General features: G+C 46.1%; 5 protein-coding genes across 5 annotated transcripts in view; all 5 read right to left on the reverse strand.

The window, feature by feature from the left end:
- Positions 1-60: 60 nt before the first annotated feature.
- Pmar_PMAR015846 (conserved hypothetical protein) lies at positions 61-3,314 on the reverse strand. The gene is made up of 15 exons (XM_002787443.1): positions 3,235-3,314; positions 2,978-3,060; positions 2,830-2,931; positions 2,696-2,780; positions 2,462-2,643; positions 2,334-2,412; positions 2,152-2,253; positions 2,051-2,103; positions 1,880-2,007; positions 1,412-1,499; positions 1,304-1,362; positions 1,144-1,259; positions 1,000-1,091; positions 862-945; positions 61-317 (listed from the first exon to the last, which is right to left on the reverse strand). Exons 1-15 carry the CDS (start codon positions 3,290-3,292, stop codon positions 207-209), a joined length of 1,422 nt encoding a protein of 473 aa, XP_002787489.1. The 5' UTR covers positions 3,293-3,314; the 3' UTR covers positions 61-206.
- Positions 3,315-3,436: 122 nt separating this feature from the next.
- On the reverse strand, positions 3,437-4,327 carry Pmar_PMAR015847 (conserved hypothetical protein). Its single transcript, XM_002787444.1, has 2 exons — positions 4,172-4,327; positions 3,437-4,129 (listed from the first exon to the last, which is right to left on the reverse strand). Exons 1-2 carry the CDS (start codon positions 4,306-4,308, stop codon positions 3,466-3,468), a joined length of 801 nt encoding a protein of 266 aa, XP_002787490.1. The 5' UTR covers positions 4,309-4,327; the 3' UTR covers positions 3,437-3,465.
- A 909-nt stretch (positions 4,328-5,236) lies between these two features.
- Positions 5,237-9,352, reverse strand: Pmar_PMAR015848 (conserved hypothetical protein; the record flags this gene model as incomplete). Its single annotated transcript, XM_002787445.1, has 17 exons — positions 5,237-5,265; positions 5,312-5,516; positions 5,566-5,661; positions 5,710-5,863; positions 5,926-6,042; positions 6,362-6,473; positions 6,675-6,705; positions 6,748-6,920; positions 7,015-7,146; positions 7,754-7,847; positions 7,895-8,070; positions 8,114-8,187; positions 8,430-8,537; positions 8,647-8,744; positions 8,910-8,969; positions 9,016-9,242; positions 9,277-9,352. The coding sequence occupies 17 exons, from the start codon at positions 9,350-9,352 to the stop codon at positions 5,237-5,239; spliced, it is 1,962 nt and encodes a 653-aa protein (XP_002787491.1).
- Positions 9,353-10,379: 1,027 nt separating this feature from the next.
- Pmar_PMAR015849 (Paramyosin, putative) lies at positions 10,380-16,089 on the reverse strand (the record flags this gene model as incomplete). The annotated part of the gene is made up of 27 exons (XM_002787446.1): positions 10,380-10,558; positions 10,608-10,726; positions 10,771-10,840; positions 10,889-10,949; positions 10,995-11,096; positions 11,281-11,385; positions 11,427-11,522; positions 11,569-11,673; positions 11,858-12,007; positions 12,184-12,288; positions 12,333-12,437; positions 12,493-12,597; positions 12,821-12,942; positions 12,987-13,047; positions 13,279-13,368; positions 13,548-13,606; positions 13,772-13,835; positions 13,882-13,971; positions 14,016-14,127; positions 14,313-14,433; positions 14,801-14,861; positions 14,910-15,011; positions 15,062-15,151; positions 15,400-15,527; positions 15,573-15,649; positions 15,692-15,768; positions 16,006-16,089. 27 exons carry the CDS (start codon positions 16,087-16,089, stop codon positions 10,380-10,382), a joined length of 2,640 nt encoding a protein of 879 aa, XP_002787492.1.
- Positions 16,090-17,024: 935 nt separating this feature from the next.
- The window catches only part of Pmar_PMAR015850 (protein phosphatase PP2A,, putative), a gene marked incomplete at both ends in the record, with an annotated part of 4,630 nt that continues 1,122 nt past the window's right edge, over positions 17,025-20,532 (reverse strand). The window contains 13 exons of the mRNA XM_002787447.1: positions 17,025-17,106; positions 17,475-17,519; positions 17,569-17,690; positions 18,052-18,155; positions 18,205-18,337; positions 18,378-18,509; positions 18,560-18,651; positions 18,694-18,825; positions 18,875-18,927; positions 18,978-19,085; positions 19,999-20,092; positions 20,139-20,331; positions 20,378-20,515. Coding sequence (XP_002787493.1) covers positions 17,025-17,106; positions 17,475-17,519; positions 17,569-17,690; positions 18,052-18,155; positions 18,205-18,337; positions 18,378-18,509; positions 18,560-18,651; positions 18,694-18,825; positions 18,875-18,927; positions 18,978-19,085; positions 19,999-20,092; positions 20,139-20,331; positions 20,378-20,515 — 1,428 coding nt within the window. The remainder of the gene's footprint in view (positions 17,107-17,474; positions 17,520-17,568; positions 17,691-18,051; positions 18,156-18,204; positions 18,338-18,377; positions 18,510-18,559; positions 18,652-18,693; positions 18,826-18,874; positions 18,928-18,977; positions 19,086-19,998; positions 20,093-20,138; positions 20,332-20,377; positions 20,516-20,532) is intronic.

Below are 20,532 nucleotides of genomic sequence, written 5' to 3' on the forward strand. Positions count from 1 at the left end.
AAGCCATCAACTCCAACACAACACAACACTACTGAGAGAGTCCTATGATATGACAGAGAAAAAATTACACTGTTGCTGACCTTATACGATGACTGCTGACGAAGATGAAAATGACTAGCAATATTTGCAGTATTCTCAACAGGATAATAGTACTGATAAAAAAGATTCTGAATATGGTTGAATTGGTAGTAGTAGTAGTATCATCATCAATCATCTTCAGGGGTGCTCAGACTCCACACCTCTACGTCCTGTATCACAAAGTCTTCACTCGATGCCAGTGGCCCCGAGTTGTAGGTCAAACAGTGTCCAGTAGATCCCTAAAACAGTACCACACCAATGTCAACTTATACTAGTTCGTTACTATACACACCCTATGACGTGATAACAGCCACAAGATACTAGGTTCCCCAAACAATGGGTCCAATCAAAGTCACGCGACCAACGGAAGGAGTTTCGTCAACAACTTTGAGCTCATGTAACTCCTTAAAAAATACCCTACTTAGATAGACGGAAATTCCGAATGCTTCATCGCTCATGTCGTGGGGCTACCACACGATATGATTTTTCCTCACCAAACTGACCATCTCAAGATCCTGATTAACCCAATATACCTTCTCGGTCAATTTACCCAACTTTGAGACTACCAAATTGAGCCGCCCGAAATCAAAGTCATTTTCAGCCCCACCACCAACCGGATGAGCTCTCGCGATCTCAACGCTCGAAAAGCAGAGAAATACAATGTCGTTTCAGGTAGAGTTTTTCACGCTTCCATATTAGAGAGTTCACACTTGTTCACTGTTGTTGGCACACTCATTGACCAGCAGTAATAAGAAGGCTTGCAAGACCATTGCATAGTATTACTCTCAGCCAGGAATCGTATATGCATATGGCACTATGGCCAGACCTTCCTCCACCTCCTATCACTAGGCGACGTTCATCACCATACTGAAGAAGGTGACAAGATAGGAACCTTCACGCGCCACGAAATAGAGATCTTACTTGGAAGAACTCGTTCTTGCTACTCCAGGGGTATACTGTTATATCCCCTTTATCATACCCGTGCTTGCCAAAGGTGAAGACCCAACTTTCACCTAAAACAACCGTCACTGCGCCACAAAATTATCCATCACCCAACGTTAATACCATTCCCACAGAACTTTCCAGACTTCCTCCACTGAGCCATACAAAGGGCCCCGAACACCGTCCCCTCCGTGTCTCTGATCAGCAGGACAGAAGGGCAAGGCATACGCTCCATGTGCCTAACAACACTTCCTCATCAAAACGTCACGCGCCACGAAATTACCTATAGAAGTTATCCAATGATATACCATGGACCTTGGGCGAATACGATAGCGTCCATTGCTGAGGAGGTATACAATTACCAAGCTAAGCAGTCCTTTCACCATCCTACCGTAAACCGCAACATAATAGGGAGGTGATCCGAGAGAGTAGCTGCTGCCCTTCTTGTAAGCAACCAGGGATCCTTAATTTGGAGGTGACTAAAGCCAGTGGAGCCACTACTAGCCGGTTTGCGAGAATAGGGATATGCCAGTTGTGTCTATCGAGAAATTCAACCACCCCCCCCATGTTGCCACACTAGACAGTGCGTCTTCTATTATTATCATCACAGAGGTCCATCTTAACACGATCACAGTAGAGAGTTCACCTTCCATGAATATATACGTAACGTAATATGATACTAACCATCGATCGCTTCATTCAGGTGGTGGTTAAAAGCCTAAATTCATCCTTTTTTCTCAAAAACATGGCACGAGCCTTACAGCAGTAAATGCTTATAGTAAATATTCACACGAATGCTAGTCGAGCAACTCCTACACCCACCGCTGTCGACCTTCCCCACAGTCCATAGTGTTACTACTTCTGCATGTACTGCAAGGCACTCTCATCATCCACAGGTATAGTCAACAGAGGCGCCGCTATCTCATCATCCTCCTCCTCCCCCTCAGATGATGATCCCTGTATATCACTGATAGCCACCACCGACACCTAAGACTCAACTGACCGCGGTAATACTAGTCACCATTCTCACCCTCGATGCTGATGGAGGGATACCACTCTTTGATGAATCCTCAGCATTCCTACCTGAACACGGACAATATTCCATCACTACGAGTGGTCAGTGGCTACTACCAGTATCACCACCAAGACCCATCTTAGCGAGTCCTTCCACAACAGCACTGCAGCTGAAGGGCACCTCCGTCAACGTACTGATCTCTGTTGGGCTTCCGTCCACTAACCAAAGGCATCCATATCTCAACTCCACGAAGGCAATTCAAAAATGCCATCCACAACAGTCTTAGCGGCCCCCCTACCTCGTCGGTCCTCAGCTATATCATCGATAATATCAATAAGTCTATGGGCCACCTTATACAGCTTCTCTCGACTTGGGAACTGTACGGATATGACTACCGAGGCCAATATTGCTGCTGTTAGCACATACTTGGAAAACGACAACATTATCATCCGAAATTGACAATGCTGGATTCTCCTTATCAGCGGAAGCCATAGATCCTATTGATCCTATCTTATGCTTCCGTCGCCCATGCAGTGTACTCAACTGCAACTGCAGAAAATGAGCCGCGTATTCATCCGGATCGGTCTCGCCATAGTGACCAAACGTTCCTAAAATTCATAATACCACTCCAGCCACAACATGTCATGATGATGGTACTACCCTGGGGGACAGATTCCCCTTCGAGTTCGCTAGTCGGTACAGTAACAGCTCCACACTCCACAAGGTCTCTCAGATCAATATACACCTACACAGCCAATCTAGCCGAGCGGTAGAGCGACCAGCACTATGCTCACTTGATAAGCCCCCATCCCGTCCGTCCGCACACGTTCGAACCGAGGATCCGGCTCAAAATGCAACGTAGAAGCACTTTCTGATATCGTCAGCAGACCAGGTGCCTAAACATACATCCTCACAACAACTACACTGCAACCATCGCTCCACCTTCACATCTGGCGTGCAGAACCACGCGTGCTCCCTCATGAAAACACAAGGCGACGCTATATCAATGCTCTCGGTATGGGGACCTAACAATAGACAGTGGCCAAGCAAATACATTTATGAATAAACCTGATATCTCTCAAAAATATAGATATATACTGATAATACAGACGACGCAGTATTTATCATGTTATACACTTATTATTCCAACATGTTCATATTCTACCTTATTATATGTATTATTAAGCCTTAACTATTACCTCTTTCTTCGACCACAGCCTCAGGAGTCCCTACTTGAACTGCTTCATCGGTCGCCATAACGCGTTATCGACTATGTTAAAACAACTTGATAAAAAACTACAAGGAGGAGGAAGAAAGTCGGATCTGAAAACACCATAACCCAACAAGGTCTACCTCAACAATATAGAGGCTCCCACCACACCAACCCGACACATACCAAGTGAAACTGAGAGCGCTCATGAATGACGACTTCAAAAATCTCCAACTGTTGCTGAGTTTTGCAACACGTGGCGCTTCCCAGTAGTATCAGACCTTGCTGTAAAGTCAGAGCAGATTACCGAGGATACCCGTGATACTGCAATTCTGAGTATCCCTCTGGGTTCTCCTGACTTCTTATCACACCCTTGTGTCGACCCAACGATCTTCTCTAAATCAATCCACACAGGCTCTGTGTAGGGCCAAGGATCCAACACTAACACGCTACCGGTCTCCTCGTGATACCCTCCAATAGGCGCAAAATGCCCTCCCCAAGGGACCTGCCCAGCCGCAGTCATATCATAATTCAGAATCAACAAATCTTCGCTGTGCGCAAGAAGATTCTCCAACTCTGTCACACTACGCGGTCTCGCAATCACCGTATCCCATCCCATTCGACGGCAACTGTCGTGTAACTGGACCAGTGTCATCCCTTCCCTCATCAGAGTATCTTTGCGCACAGCGAAGATTCCCTCATCCAGCATAGCCTCATCACTGAGCATCCTACCACTGACAGAAGCTAACACCATAGCCATCGACGCTACACCACACGTAGCGTTGGTCTGCTGCCGTCTGTATTGAGTGATGCCACTTCGGCTGCTCGCGAGTAATCTCCTCAAACCCTCTTCAGACCGTAGCAGACACAATTGCTGTTCGTATCTGCCACACAATTATAAAAATACCATAAATAACTATACCAACTTTGGGTGAACTCCTAGCGCCTCCTCCCTGGACATGTGCTTTCGTCTCATTAACCCATAGATACATTGCTGCTCCTGCTCAGCCGGGAACTCCTCAGCGAAGAGGAACTGCAATCCTTCTATATCAGAAGGCGGCATCCTAGGGAAAACCCCAAACTCGTGTTTTCGAAATCGAAAATCATCCCACACCAAATCCTCAACAGTTGATGGAAGTACGGGGACAAGCACTCCTCGTTGAACACAACGCATACCATAATGCAAGGAGAACCTCCCTTACTAAGTCAGACACGAGCAAAGAAGGACAATGGACGACCGTCCACTAGCAGATAATACCGACTATAGCACCACCACCACCACCACCATCTAAACCGGCGGCGGCGACGGCGCCTCATACCAGAGCACTATGGCTCAAACGAAACGAACTTCGACACAACCGTAACACGGGAGGAGGCCGAGACTATCTCGGTGTTCACCACCACCGCAGTACGGCCGATCGAGATAAGGATGCTAAGACGGCTCGAAAGATGTGTTGACCGTTGGCAATAGTATAGTGCTATGGCTGAGCCACAGTACTGGACCGGAAAGATAAAGGGAGACTAGCTCTATTGGGAGACTACCAATACATCTACTGTGACGGTGGCAACAACACCGCTGCCAGGGATAGAACCAACGACCTTATGGTTACTGGGAGAGCACGGTTGAGCTATCTACCGCTCCACCAAAATTCCACTAACAGCAATGATGTTGCGAGAACAAAAGCAGTATCAGAAATGGCAGACCCTCTGAAGGCCCGCCTAATGCGATTGCCTATACAGCTACCAACAGAGCATCGTCTCCACAAAAGACCAACAAGCCATAAAAGGAAACCATCCAGGCCTAATAGTGACAGCACTACCCGACCTATGACCAGTAAGTAACTATTCACAACAAGAGTAACCACGCCCACTATCAAACGTGGTAGAAAGAAGAAGAAGGCCTCACTGAGAGTTACAATAACAATAACCATCACCAATATCTCTACGGCATTCACACTATCAACTGCTACTTACTCCACTACAAGATGACACTAATTCACTTCACTCCCAGCAGACGTACCTACAAAATCGATCACCAGGGCGAGCGCTATTGCAACAGACCCTACTCGCATCACTACGAAGTCGTTGCCTGACGCTATCATCGCTTCCAGCGTAACGACTAGGTACGAGCCTCTTCACAGCGTCTCTTCTGAGAGCCGTTGCTTCCTCTGGGCACATGACGTAGGTCTTATGAGCCTCCTCAGCGACAATACGAGGGAGCACAGCACTGAGCTTCGACAACTGCTTGGATAAGTCTTCCACTGAGGGAATCTACAACAACAACAACATAATTAACGTCTACACCACTCCTAGGTCCCACTGATTTCATCTTCACACACTTCACGTAGCTCTGGGGTATAAGCCTCGACAGCAGCCTCGCCGGATTGAGGTCGCATCTACTGTTGCCGATCAATACCTACACCAACACCATCACGACTCAGTACGCACTGAACGACCAACTCACCAAGCTAACGTACTCAGCATTGGTATGGCCACCACCATTACGAGAGCTCAACGCCCGAGCCATGGACCGAGCCTTACTCGCCAAACCAGTAGTGCTCTTTACCTCGACCTTAGGGTTGCTACCATCAATGAGTGGTAGAATGCCAGAGGCGGATCTACAACAACTTCTCATCATCAACAACAAAGAGGTCCTCGCATACAAACCTCAACCTACTACCTCCTAGCACATTTATACACCCATGCTGGGTTCGCGGCCGTTACTATATGGACCTTGTTGCCATTGCTCATCGACACTGCATCCCGTAGGACCTTTTCAGCGGCTTCCAAGCAGGACCTAATAATGGTACTCTACTTCACAAACTTCCATTTCTCATCACATGGATCACCGCCATGTTATAAATTGCGGAAATCCTGCCTACACCTCGTATTGGAAACGACAGGAAACAAGATGCTATATAATAGGTTCTATCATAAAACAACGAAGATGATATGTCAGTCTAGCAATACACTTATATCAACGCTAAAAGGTTAGTACTGATTTCTCTCACAGTAACTTATCAACCGAAAATTCAGGAAAAATTTCCATATCAACTATGTAGTACCACATGCGAGTTCCACAACTTCACCTAATTGCTTCTACGGAAAGAACTTACAGTAATTCGGCCTCACGTTCGACACCAGCATGGCCAGTCATGGCGCCCAGGAAGGCTGTAGTGGGGAATAATGTATCATCCCAGTCAAAAATAAATAGGGATTTATGCTTCCCTATAGGGGGCTCAGTACCATCACTACTACTACCATCACTATCCTCCTCGCTGTGAGAGGGAGTACTCATCACAGCAGCTGTAGACGGCATTATAAATATAGACTGATAAATCAATGGCGCTACGCCAAACCCAACACCAGGGCATGGGAAACACGATGTGAATAGATGCCCATGTTCCTATTAACCCAACAATAAGCTACCTCTCCGCTTCGACTTGGAGTCTCCCGATAACTACCAACAGCTCATCACCAAAGCATATTCATCAACAGCTACATTAAATCCCACATCAACCTCCCTAAGTTCCCGGAATGCTGGTATCAATAACTGGGGATTTAACTCTGCCAATTCTGTGAACTTTTCCAGAGATATTTTAGCACCAGAAGGAAGATTGATTTCACCATAGAGGACCTCAGCTCGCCGCTCCAACCATGCTTCAGAAATGTCACCTACGTCAACATCGATCAGCCGAAACTCAATTAACTGTTACCACACCTTCGTGAACTCACAGACGCCCACCACAATTCCACCGTTTGACATTACCTGGCGAATTAACTCTTAGAATCTTGATAAGCTCAGCCTTGTCAATATAGCCACTGCCATCTTCATCGAACATCATGAAGGCGAACCTCAGCCTGTCCTTCGGAGTAGCATCAGTATGCGTTGATAACCCCACTGAAGAGTCGACTATAACAATATCAACATATAATTATATAATATAATATATAGTTAATAGTATAATTTAGTATAATATAATAATCACAAACTACCATATCAATGGAGTTTCACCCGTTTTACGCGAAGTGAAATGTGAAATGGGTTTTTCACTAGTGTTTTTCACATCACTAGGGTGAAACTCCAATATTATAAATTACTAGATAACATATAATATATACACCATATATAAGTAATCTTATAATAACATGTATAAGACATCCAACTGGCAAGATAGATTTAAAACTACAAGTACTGCTACTGTTATTACTACTACGCTTATAAGAATCGTCATCAACTTCAAAAAATCATCAACGAAAAGCTCCATCTTCCTCGATGAATTACTCAGTGGGCAAGCGGCCTCTATATTCCAACTCGAATGACGATTTCAAGTCCACTATCACAAATTCTAGCACAAGTCAAATATATCACAAAATATAAGATTCTAGCAATATATTCTAGAAATATATCACAAGTATAGCACTATCACAAATATAGCAAACGCTCATCTATAGTAGCCGAACTGCTGTATACCAATACTCTCGAATCAACATACCCAGCAGCCTACCAATGAACTCCTTTACATCTATCTCCCTCGACCCATCCAAATCAAATATACCAAAGAGCCGTCGTAACATCGGCGTATCCTCCTTCCCCAGGGCCTACTTCACCATAGTTACCAAAAGGCATTCTCAGGTGCTACCAACACCTCCCTAAACTCAGCATAGTCGATTCTCCCCGACCCATCTTTATCGATCTCCTGGAACTTATGGAAAATCTCCTTAATCCGCGACGGTTTCACACTAATTTCCGCCTCGCTTCCCTCTGTGAAAGCCGCTAGAATTTCACGCCGGGAATCTCTAGTAAGTCCCCCCACGAATCGAGCTGAGACCACAGCCATGCATGGCAACCTCCAAGCCGACCCCACCCTCCTTAACCCTCCTCCGCTCTGCTTCTACCGCCTCTGCTATCTCCATCTCAAATGCATCGTTGTAGCCGTATCTACCATCCTCATTTAAGGCCTACTAAACTCGATGATGGAATACAGCTCTCACGGAAGCACTCGAGTGTAAAAATTTTCACTGAGTAAAATCTCCAAGAGCAGTTCATTGAACAACTGAGAAGATTAACTCCAACCGATTCAGGAATTGCTATTTAAGAATTACCAAATCACCAGGCTATACTAATATAAGCACGGTGCTATTAGCTGGGCTTTAGGTGGTATATATACTTATACGCTTTACTTCGCATTATAATCTCCCAAGGGCATGCTTTGCCTAGTCCTCTCCTCCAACTCCACATTACGGAACACCAACGGCGGCTTCAAAAACAGCTCTGCAAACTCCCGGTAACTAATTGGAGTGAAATCATTTGACTTTCGGGCGAGCGCTAACGTAAGGCATTTCTCGCTCGCCCCAGCGCATAAACATTAGTGCGCGCCCTAAAATACCCGACTGGTACCTAACACGACCAGTGCCGTGATGATCGAGCATTCGGATCATCTCCTGTATCTCCTCACCAGTGACCGTCTCGCCTGATAGAGCCAAGATATGTCGTAACTGAGAGCGAACGATGCACTCTGATGTCTAGCCACAGACCTTCACGGAATTCTACCTATGGGGAAGAACAACGCTAGGGGAGACATTCGCCGGCAGATATAAAGCTTTTGTTGTTCGGTATTGAATCAACACTGAAATCTGCCAGTAGGCGCCCATGTGTCTCACATCAGATTCATCAAGGTAGCCTTTCCGATCCGCATCGATACTTCTGAAAGCCTCAGCCACCTAGGAAATCCAATCATGAACATTGTCATGTAACCAAACATGTCACTTGTTCGTTAGTATAGAGAGTCTCCTGTATTCCCGGTATGAAAAATGTGTCCAACTCGGGAGGCTCCTCAACGGGCTTATTACGCTGAGCAACATCCAAGCTCAACGGTCCGATACGACGGTTGGAAATCAGGGGAGTAAATTCGGAGAGTTTTTCACCTCTATAGCGCGTCCTTTCGGAATCGATAATTTTGGTACGACTTCGGAACTTTCTGAGAAGGTGAGCACCTCATGATCAGCAACCTCCACACTCTAAATCTACCTGCTGACTCCTTCCGGAAATCAGGTGGCCGATCTTTATCCCTCGCCAAACGTGATGGGAATTTGATCTGTCGCATAGTAGTTATCTCCGCGACAATATCGCGATAACAGAAACCACTGAGATGAAAGGATTCGAGCTACCATCCTCCATGATGGGACCAAGACGGCAGTTCACGGTCATCACGACCCAGCAGGTTCTGTAATTGAATTACCCACGGGAACCTTTCAAAAAAAGTCCATTTAAATATCCCACTCGTGGGTCTGGTAGGGTGGTTCGGTACGAACCGACCCTAGAAGTATCGATGAGGGAAAGACACTCAGAGACCCAGAGTCTGAGTAACACTCAGTGAGTGTGCCGACGACAGTGCGTGTCTGCACCCTTTTCGGTACTTGCTCCCGGGAGTGGTGGGATTGGGTTAAAATGCAGACGATCCTTCAGCCCGTGACCATGCTATGACATACGGAACGCGGGGAAGATACGCTCGCCTCACGGTTACATCTCTGCAGTGCGAATCGGTAGCGAAGCGTACCTAGGCATTCAACCTAGGTTAACATGATAACCTCTATCAAGCGAACGCATGAATTCTCTCCGCTTGCAATACTCTGATGGAAATTCGGAACAAAGTATTACATAAGGATAAGTGTACTTAATGACTATAGTACGATAGAGTTCGTAGTAGGCTACACTTGCCGTATACTCTAATACTTTCCGCGGTGAGCTTAAACGTAGTCGATTCTTCCAACCACCAAGCTACACTCGAACACAACAATGGAGTTCCATCACGAGCCATGCCCCTCCCTTTCGGGGTTTCGTCTTGCCATGCTTAATAGCTCGGCGATGCCTTTCATCGCAGCTCAGGGCGTTCCCTCTACCGTCAGACTAGATAGAAGTAGTGTGCTCGGATAGTGTCAATCAGCGGAACGAGAATTGAAGCTCCTCCCAGCTTTGATGCTCCGATAAGCGATATCGAACTGAATAGCACCACTTCAGTAGCTCTACCACTCCAAGAGCTACTCACCTTTCCTGGGGATGTCGGAGGAGAAGCACTAGGGGAATTCGATGCCCTCGAGGAACTCGTCGACGTGGGCCGCCGATGTTTACCCTCAACCTAAGGCAAGTTGCCTAAGACACGATAGACAGGACATTTCCATCACCTCCTCTTTCTCTGAGCCCCGCAGAGGGTATCGCGTCTCCAAGACGTATTTCAACTCCTCATTCTCCGCAGCAAGCCCTCGTTTGTGCTCCTCAGCATCCTCATGTTTCGCATTGAGCTCGTGTAGCGCTGATACCATCACTCGGTGAACAACATCTGTGAACCACTCGAGCCTTACAGCGCAGTATCTCCGGTATCGCCCCAATGCTCTTCTCCAACGCCTCAATTCGACTACTATGCTTATCACCCTCCTGTCCTACTCGAGCTGGCCTCATCCGAGGCGAGCGAGATTGCACCCTGAAGCTGATCAACGTCAACCAAAACAATCAGCAACTACTAACCTCTTCATTTCAAGTATCGTCTTATTCTTTTCGGCCACGAGGCTTTCCAAAGCGACCCTCTGCTCCACACCTGAGCAGAGAAGTATATTCAACAACCCCTAGAGGGTCCGGGCATCACTTCGTTGGAGCTCTGTCTCCAACTTCTTCTCCCTCTTCCTCGACTCACCCAGTAGCTTAGCCTGAACACCGCTTCAACAACAACATCAACTCCCGCACAATCATACTTGTGCCACAACACGCTCCTTCAGATTCTCTAAAGCCTTCTGCCTCTGCCCTATAGCAGCCTCCTTGTCTCTGTGCAGTTCCAGCACTGAACGCTCTCGATGCTGATAATGACAGGGGATGCTCGATACTCGTCGGGCAGGCACATCGCCAGGAGGGAAACGTCCTTCAGTTGGAATACACACGAGGCTAGACTCTATAGGATAAAGTATCCCCTCACCAGCTCCACTGAACTGGTTGGGTCTGCTCTAACCCGTGAAGAACATTTCCCTTCCTTCTGACACCTACTTTCCACTTCTCCCTGAATTTCTCCCAAAGCGCTTTCGTCTGAGTATCCCTCTCACGGAGTGCTCCCTCAACCTTCTCCCTTGCCGCAGCTGCCATCATATGAGCCTGAGGGCCAACACTGCTCTCTCCACTTAATCGACGTCCACCTCTTGTGTCTTCTTCAATTCCTTCTCTTTCCTCATCAAAACATCCGATACCTCATTGAGCTCCTTCTGAAGAACCTCCTTTTCTCTATGGCTCTCCTACACGCAATTTTCCCCAGCAATCACCAATAAGAACAACGCCTACTTTAAGCACCCTCTCCAGTTCATCTCGCTTACGACTGCATAGCTCTGTCACCGTCTTCAGCTTCCCCTCCAACCCTCTTCGTATATCCTGCTCTTCCAACAACGCCTGATGAGAGCATCCTTCACAAATAGTGACCAAGAACCCCAACACTGGTGGTGTATTTCGGATTTCCTACAACCCCGAATCTGTGATATCTGTGCGCCATGTATCACAGGAGAATGTTGCGCACATTGACACTCCAAGAGATTTCGTTATCAACAAAAATGTTTAAGATCTCCGATCGACCCACCTTTGTTTGTGTCTCTGTCTTGGCCGCCAGTTCGTCTGCCTTTCCCTGCAAATCTTGCAGTTCCCTCTCCACATCTTCCCTCCTCTTCTTCTCTGCCTCCCACTGCTCTCGGAGTGTATGTTGCCTCTTCAACGACGCCTCTTCACGTAACTGACGAAAGAAACCACGTCAACCCTCTGATAACATCGCTCTTCTCAAATTTCACGAAATCTCTGTCGGGTTGGCTTCATCGATTAACACACGATGCTATGCTGAGAAGGCGCCCCCAAAACTATATCAAAATCTGTCTAGCTATGAACAGGTCATGTTGGGCACCTCCATCCCACCTCCCATCTCTGCCTGACAACTCCCCATAGTCGCTGAGCTTTCGTCTCCTTCTCCCCAAGTGCTTCCTTCAACTTCCCTTGAATGACGACGGCATCTTGTTGAGCCTGTGGAAAGCTATCAAGGCCAAGGAGTAGCATGAAGTCAGGACCTTCCGAGCCTCTTCTAGATCTGTCTGTGCACTATGGAGAGCCTCCACCACTTCGGAGTGCTTCCGCTCGAGTTCCTGTCGAGACTCCTTCTGCTCCACTACTTCCTGACAAACACACATCGATAACACAACGGTTCCATTGTGAATACGCTGATATCACTTTTAAAGCGCTGTCCAGCTCAGATTGTTTTATCTTCAGGGAGTCTTCCAACTCCTTCAAGTCGTTCTCAATTTTCTCCCGCTCTTCCCTCTCTTTCTTCAATGCCTGACATCCGCTGAGATTAACGATTCAACCTAACTTTCCTACTCTGAAATATAAAAAAGTATGATCGATTTTCAAGCTATCATATGGAAGGATATAACAGAAACAATACACAGATTCTGAATCTACGAAAAGCTCATATGAATTTCTGTTTTCTCCATCTATTTTGTACCCTATCACAGCACGTGTTTTTCAAGAACAGCAATACCATCACAGTTAGACATACCTCTTGGAGATCCCCCGCTTCCATCAATTGACCTCGCAGACTGACACTCTTCCTCTTGATTCTCTCCATTTTAACGTCTTTTTCCCGCCCAACCTCTACCAGCTCGTCGTACTCAGCCTTGCCTACAATATGATACCTCCCTGCACCGTCTGGCGTCACTGCTCACTCTTATCCAATTCCTTGTTGAGAATCTTCACGCCCTTCTGTGCCTTCTTATAAGCCTCAACCTACACAACAAGAAGCGATATACTCAATTTGCTCTCCTCAGCTGAGCTCAGATGATTTCCCACATATTTTCACACGACTTGAGGTGAAAGGATATAAGAGGAAACAAGAGTACACCAAAATTCCCCCAGAATTTTCTTATTATCATTGACACATGTAGCCATCTATGTGCACATATCTCCACACCATCATCACGAAAGTAAAGAGTGTTATCAAAGACGGAAGACTCTCACCTGCTCCTGGAGCTCCTTCCTAATCTCATCTAGAGACGTCTGTAGTCGCTTATTGTCCTTATCTAACGCCGCCAGGGCTGCTTCACGTGCCTGACGGAGTGAACAACGGGAGATGTTATTCCAGTGGGGAGCTGTATATAGAAATTCTACAGACTATACTAGAAACACCACCTTGATGCCCCATACAGTACGAATACGCATTTATATATTCATTCTCATCGTGAAGATAGCACAAGTTGTGATTCATATGACGAGACGTAAGTACCCACCTGTAGCTCATTGGTGACGGTCTCACACCTATCCTGCAGCTCCTTCACAAGATTCGTTTCTGAAATAGAGTTGGATGTCCCGTGACAGTGGAGCTAGCCATGCCTCTAGGAATCCCCAAACCTTTTCTAGGGAGTAACTACTTCCACACGAAGTAATATATGATATACGCCTAATACTGCTAGTTATATAAACCCTGGGGGTAAGTCCAGGCTACCCCACTTACTCTCTCCAACCTCTCTTCTCAATACTTCCATTTCCCCACCGACATCAGCGTCGTGCTGCCGTACCTGATGAATTTCTATCCGGAATCGCTCAACTAGTTCACAACCCCACCTTATGATTCAACAACTCCGTTTCAATGCCCGCTTCTTCCAACGCGGTCTCCTTCTGTTTCAGCATCTCCTCCAACTGCCGTTCCCTCTCCTAAAGCCAGTCATGTACTCCTCACAACAAATGGCCTCCCTCACCCCTATACTCCCATCATCATCACGGCGACTATGACCTTGTGCCTCCTTCGCAGTAGCTTCATATCGCCTCGCACTCGCCCTCTCGTATTTCTCAATACGCTCATTGTGATATCTAAGAGTCATCTCAACCCCTTACAGTGTGAGCAGTACTACTACTACTACTACTACTACTACTACTACTACTACTACTACTACTACTACTACTACTACTACTACTACTACTACTACTACTACTACTACTACTACTACTACTACTACTACTGCTACTACTACTACTACTACTACTGCTACTACTACTCGTTTAGTTGCTCAGTGAGTTGGACTTGCTCTCGCAACTCTACATTCTCTTGCTTCAATATCTCTATTTCGGCCACTCTTTTGGAAAGAGTCTCCTTCAACAAGTCCCTTTCCTCGAAACCTGCCAACTTACACACTGAACAAGTTTGTGAAATTATCAACATGAAGCGTCACTGGAGTCTGCTGTCAAAGTTATGTTAGTTCGTGTCATGTGTTCCTAGTCTACGCACTATTCATACTTACTAATAAATAGATATCCATCCATAAAATATTATGATACTCATCATACGTAACCCTACATCTCTGCATTCATACTATTAATATATTCATTGTTATTATATTAGACAATCTCTCTCTCGCTCGCAGCCGCCATACGACCAGGCGACTCCAAAACCACCATGGAGATAATGATGGAGTTTATAAGGTTCAAAGTAGGGCGAAAAAATGAATAAATAGCGCCCCTTGATTCGAGAGCCCCTATCACTCACATGCCTTAGTCCTCTCCATCTCCTTATCGACGAGCCTAGCGATTTTCTCCCGTTCACAAGTCTGCATAAGAATAGCATTTCATCAGCACATGCCTCAACACCCCCTCACATCTGCATCCAAGTCGTCTAGAAGGCGTTTGTTTTCTTCCTTAAAATGATTCAACTCTGCCTTGTGGTCCTGTTCAAGCTGATCGATCGTCGCTTTCAAGGCCTAAGTCAAGAGCCGCGGCGGCCTCCACAACGAGAGATTATTCTTCTTACCACAATTTGTTCTTCTTGGTACTTGCTTTGAATGAAGTACTCATGTCGGGACCGCTCTAGCTGCTGGGCGTGCTTATCCGAGACGGCTCGCTGATGACAACAAATTGTAGAACCGAAAACGCCGAAGCGGGGAAATATACATATGATCAATTACATGTGTTGTTGTGAAGATAAAAATTCTGGTTTCTACACATTTATATCTGAATTCGTATGTAAACTTCTATAATTAGTGAGAAACATCAATGAAGAAAGCGAACATATATTTCAAACTGATGGCGAGCATTGGAAACAGCTCATATGGTTTCCCAGTGCATTTTCGTACACTATACCAAACTCACCAGCTCCGACTGTGTTTTCTCAACGAGTGCCGCATAGTCCTCGTTTTTCCTTGCCAATGCCGCAGTCAGTTGGACCTGTGCTTGGTGTTTCTCCTCTCCTATCGCTTCACTCATCCTTCTCTCTATATCTACCAACGATTATACCATCATGCATACGCGACGGATTTTTTCACCCAGTTCTAGAGAGTGCTTCTCAAAGTAAAGTTGGGCATGGTTTCGCTTCAACGCCGTTAGCTTCCTCACAACTTCCCTGTTCATACTATAGTCATTGCACAGTGGCTCTCTTCCTCACTTGTATTTATCGATGCTTATATACTTCGCCTTATAGTGCCAGTTAAGTCTCTGCTCCTCCATGATAAGGTCAGGAACCTCAAACAGCGGTGTGAGAAGATATGCACGTAGTCAACTACATGTGTATGTGACATTTGTGGAAATTTTGAGGATGGAAATTTAGAAATTTTCATTGGCTTCTCTACGCTTCTACCCGAATTTGCATGTAAACTTCTATAATTAGTGAGGAACCTTCTGTACTCAGCTGAGGAATACGATCATTCATTCCAACACTGTCGAACAGTGACTCCAACATTAGGAAACACTGAGGTCTACCTTCTCTGCTACTCCTTCTACCCCAACGGGTCGCATGACAGAAGCTCCTCCAGGAGATGGCTCATCGTTGGTGGCTTCCTCCATCGAAAAGCAACCACAACAACTATCAATATTCCCATGTTTATCGTGCTTATACCACTTGAGTCATCATAATAAACACAAGATTTACAGTATTCTGACTACCAAATCTAGCAGATTACCATTCCGACGACCGATAAAATGGTAGATTGAATCTACCACTTTATCGGTCGTCACTAAGTAACGGAATAGTCAGACGAATAAATCAGGGAGGTATGATCGAATGATGAGTATGAGCAACCGAAGCGATCGTGATTCCACATACGGTCGTTACTTACAGGATACGTCAGGGAATGATACAGTGCTGGGCAAAGCAATGAGAGCTCTCAGTTTGGAGCCTGTACCAGAGGGACTATATCCATATAGTAACTAACCTGCTATCACCCACACTATCTTCTATATGCGTTATTCATAACTCTCATCATAAACTATTATCAGCATATAGTTATTTGTTATTATGGATGACGCTCATCCCAATAATAACGCAACCTCGCCCCTTGCGTCTCGAACGAGCCGCGATAACGAGAAGTCCGAAAGGCTACCCTCAGGTCGGGACCTCAAATAATGCATTCGAACTTGCTGAATCTCAAGAGAAGGAAATTGATTCTGTCTATGCTTCGATAATTGTACTTTTCCTGTTCTCATAGGCTATTGCTATATTATTAGAGTTTTACGTGAAGTGGCGTCGTAAAACTCGGTGAAAAACCCTGAATTCGCGGTGTGCAGTGGTCGTAAAGTAGGTTTTTCACCAGTGTTTTTCACATCACTAGGGTGAAACTCCATTATCATCAGCATATCATAGCCCAGTCGAAGCTCAACCTCAGAGGTTCACTCTGTATCATGACAAGTGCACACCACATTGACAACTCAGTACAGCTCTCGTGAAATGATGGACACACAGTGAGTGTTCATATATTTTACTCAGCTGAAACAAGGGTTGCCTATAGGAAGTAGTCGGGTAGTTTGCGAACCGTGGTGGGATCCCCACGCCGTGGAGCTGGATCGAATTGCAGGAATGTATACCTGATACCAACCACCTATGGTACTGACCATACCAACACTAGCATCCTCCTCATAAGGCCGAGGGCGAGCCAACGTTAATCAGCATTCACGGCCAACCCCGCCCCCTCGCGAAACAGCCGTAGTTACTAACACAATGTATTCTGCCTCTTGCCTATATATAGCGCATTCACCAACACTCGAGATGAGCACTATCCGTTCTCTCCCACAAGTAGTCATAATCATGACCTCCTACTGAGCTCAGAAGTCCCCTTACTGCATATTGGAATTCACACACGACTTGAAAAAAAGGCAACTAATTTCCATATTGTTACCAACACACGCGGTTCACCAAGTGCACCTGCTGTTACTACTAGTACAGACCATATTACTTCATATTCTCATCAAGCTCCATCACAGCTGCCTGATTACCACACCTGTAAACCACAGTAGCAAGTACATCCATAACAGCCTACTACTACTCACCTGTAGCAATAGTTCGGTGCTGAGAATATCGTCACGACGTTTTTCTCGTGACTCCAATTATATCCCTCCATGATCAGCTGATGGGCTCTCGCGATCAGCTTGAGGCCGTTGTGATGATTGAACTGATCAACTACTATACGCGAGACGAAGTAACGAAGCTCAGATTCTTTGTAACGGTCGCGGGTTCGATAACCGGCAAGCGTTGTTTCTCTCGCAAATACACGGCATAGGCTGGCGTCAGAAGCAATTTCATATTTTTCGCAAGACGTATGACCCCCGAATGGTATGTGCCTCGAGAGTTCAAACGGTCTAGTCTTTGAGAAATGCAACGAGCGAACGCACAGGAAATGCACAAAGTATATGCTTCGCTCGCCGCCCCGCAACTATATTCAGCGGACTCTTCCCTATCCTATACCATAAAGCATCCAATTGATGAAATACTCACAGTACCATCACTGGTTGAGAATCGAACCAATAAACTACTTGTGCTGATATATCCTGTCCGAATGTGAACCCCGCGCCCCTCGGTGATATACCCCATCCGCCACGATCATCTGGATCCGACCATAGTAGGTCACACATAGGACCTATCACGACCATACATCCATCTTCCTCCTCCCCTACTACTACTACTACCTTCATGCGGTATCTCTTGGACTCTATCGATCTGCCTAACATCATCAAGAGTATCAATAGACGGTGATAAGCCGCCGTGCATCGAGAAAATAGAGTTCTCCACCAACGCAGTAAGAGGTAGGTAATCGAACAGCTAAGGACACGCCTATGCTCGGTGACCATCTCCATCTTACGTCAGTTAGCATCTTCCACACGTTCGCAGTATTGTATTTCCGCAAACACTCATCGTAGAAACCATACACTTGTGTGATCTGCCGAGATTCATGATTACCACGAAGGATTGTGATTCGATCGGGATATCTAACCTTCAAGAAAACAAGATACAAACCAGGTCCACATAAGGTCCACCCCTCACTTTATAAGCCAGCAAGAGGCTCACAACCTCCACACTGAAATATCCTCTATCAACATAGTCACCAAGGAAGAGGTAATTCGTATCAGGAGGGACTACACCAAGTGAGTGACTCAAATCTATCTAACGCATAGTACATCCCCCAATTCTGAACATCTCCTGTAGGTCGTGGAATTGACCATGGATGTCACCAACGACCGTGACAGGACATCTCACTGGCTTCACATTATCCTCTTCTTGTAGTATCTCCCTCGCTCGTGCCACCAGACCTATAACACATGATCAACCACCATCGCAGAGTGGACAGTCTCTACCTACCAGCAAGTTCCTCCTCTCCAAGGGCTTGGCAATCCTGAAGGCTCGCTATGTACCTATTGGTGACACCACTCTACTGTGTCACCACGACTACCACCCCGACTACCTATCAAGATCAGCTCTACCAGGCAGCGGAGGACCGCCTGTCGAGGACTCGCTTCTTGGAGAGGCGACTGTTGTTGCCTCAAGCGTGGACCCACCACCAGCACGACCACTACTATACATTGCAACAAAAACTGAGCTACCCCACCCTACTTGAGCTGTTCATCTAACACAAGACGATTATAACCGCTAGATTATCTTTCTTTTACCATGCACTACTAGAGTAAATTATTGGCAATAGAACAGCATAATCATCGTCATCAAAGCCGCCATAAGTGATAGATATCCCACAGATCAACAGAGAGGACGATAGTTTTCGACGATAAATGGTGCTAAAAGGACCTTCACCAGGATTTGAACCCGGAATCATGCACGACCCAGCACAATTGTTCAATAGAAGAGGACCTATGATAGATCCTAGGACCTCCACGAAGATCGACGCCGCTTCCTCCAACTAGGCGGAGCGAAGCAGCAATAATTTCAGAAATTATAATAACCACTGACTACGACTACCTTCCACAACTACCTTCGTGAATAGGCAGTCAGGGTCAATAAAACGTTATAGTAAATTTATAAAAAAGCAAGTACTAATCATCGTCGAAAACATACCATCACGACGACATGCATCATCGTTCAGAAGCAACAACAACGACGACCGCGACCAACTTGCTGACTACATTTTTTAGTTTTGCTTCTCACACAACTATAAATGTGCAGTAACTGTGCAAACTTCCATAATCATGATAATAGGCTTTAGGAGCGATTCACAAAGTCAGCACTTTATATAGCAGCAATAATAACAGCAATCGTAAACGTCACGCGCCGCAAAAATCCGAGAAATAAATCCCTCAGAAAATGCAGCAGAGGGTGTCCATACCAAGATAGCTTTACATATACTAGCCCAGTCATATCCTCATAAATTAAATCACACGGATGATAGAGTCGCCATGCTAGCGGAGCGAAGCTAGTGGTCCACAATCTGACATACTATACACTATCAATAAGGACCTACTCTATATACTTACCAACAACTCCTTGCTTCCATTGAAGGTAGCGGTGCGCCTTGCTCGGGGAACAACGTGCTGGTGGGATCAGCATCAACAGAATCTTCCTCAGAGCCTACCATAGCCACACTTAGTCGTGAACAACGTATTAGCCCTCTTACCTGTGATCTCCTGCTCCTGCTGCTGTTGGTCATCATCCTCAGACGCCATTCTAAGCCTCTTAGGCTCCGGTGCCTCAGTAGCAGCTCGATTCGCCAGACATATGGCCTTAATAGAACTAGTCTCCACTTGGACACGCCATTCGGGCTTGTTGTTGAACTCCTTGCTTCGAACAGCCAGACCGAATTTCTGGGCCTGACCTCATACGAGTTGGAATTGGTGTGGTATGATAAGCACGTACGAGTTGATTCATGATATTCATGACGGGTTTCTGTTGCATATCCAGCAAGGCCCGGCCAGCGGCAGTTTGTAGAGTAGCCCGCTGCATCGCTCCAGCAGGCGCCCTAGTGCCTTTGCCACGGTGCTTGGCCAAAGCATCCTGAGGTTCAACATGCA

Source organism: Perkinsus marinus (assembly GCF_000006405.1).
Source record: "Perkinsus marinus ATCC 50983 genomic scaffold scf_1104296929362, whole genome shotgun sequence".
Classification (NCBI taxonomy): domain Eukaryota; phylum Perkinsozoa; order Perkinsida; family Perkinsidae; genus Perkinsus; species Perkinsus marinus.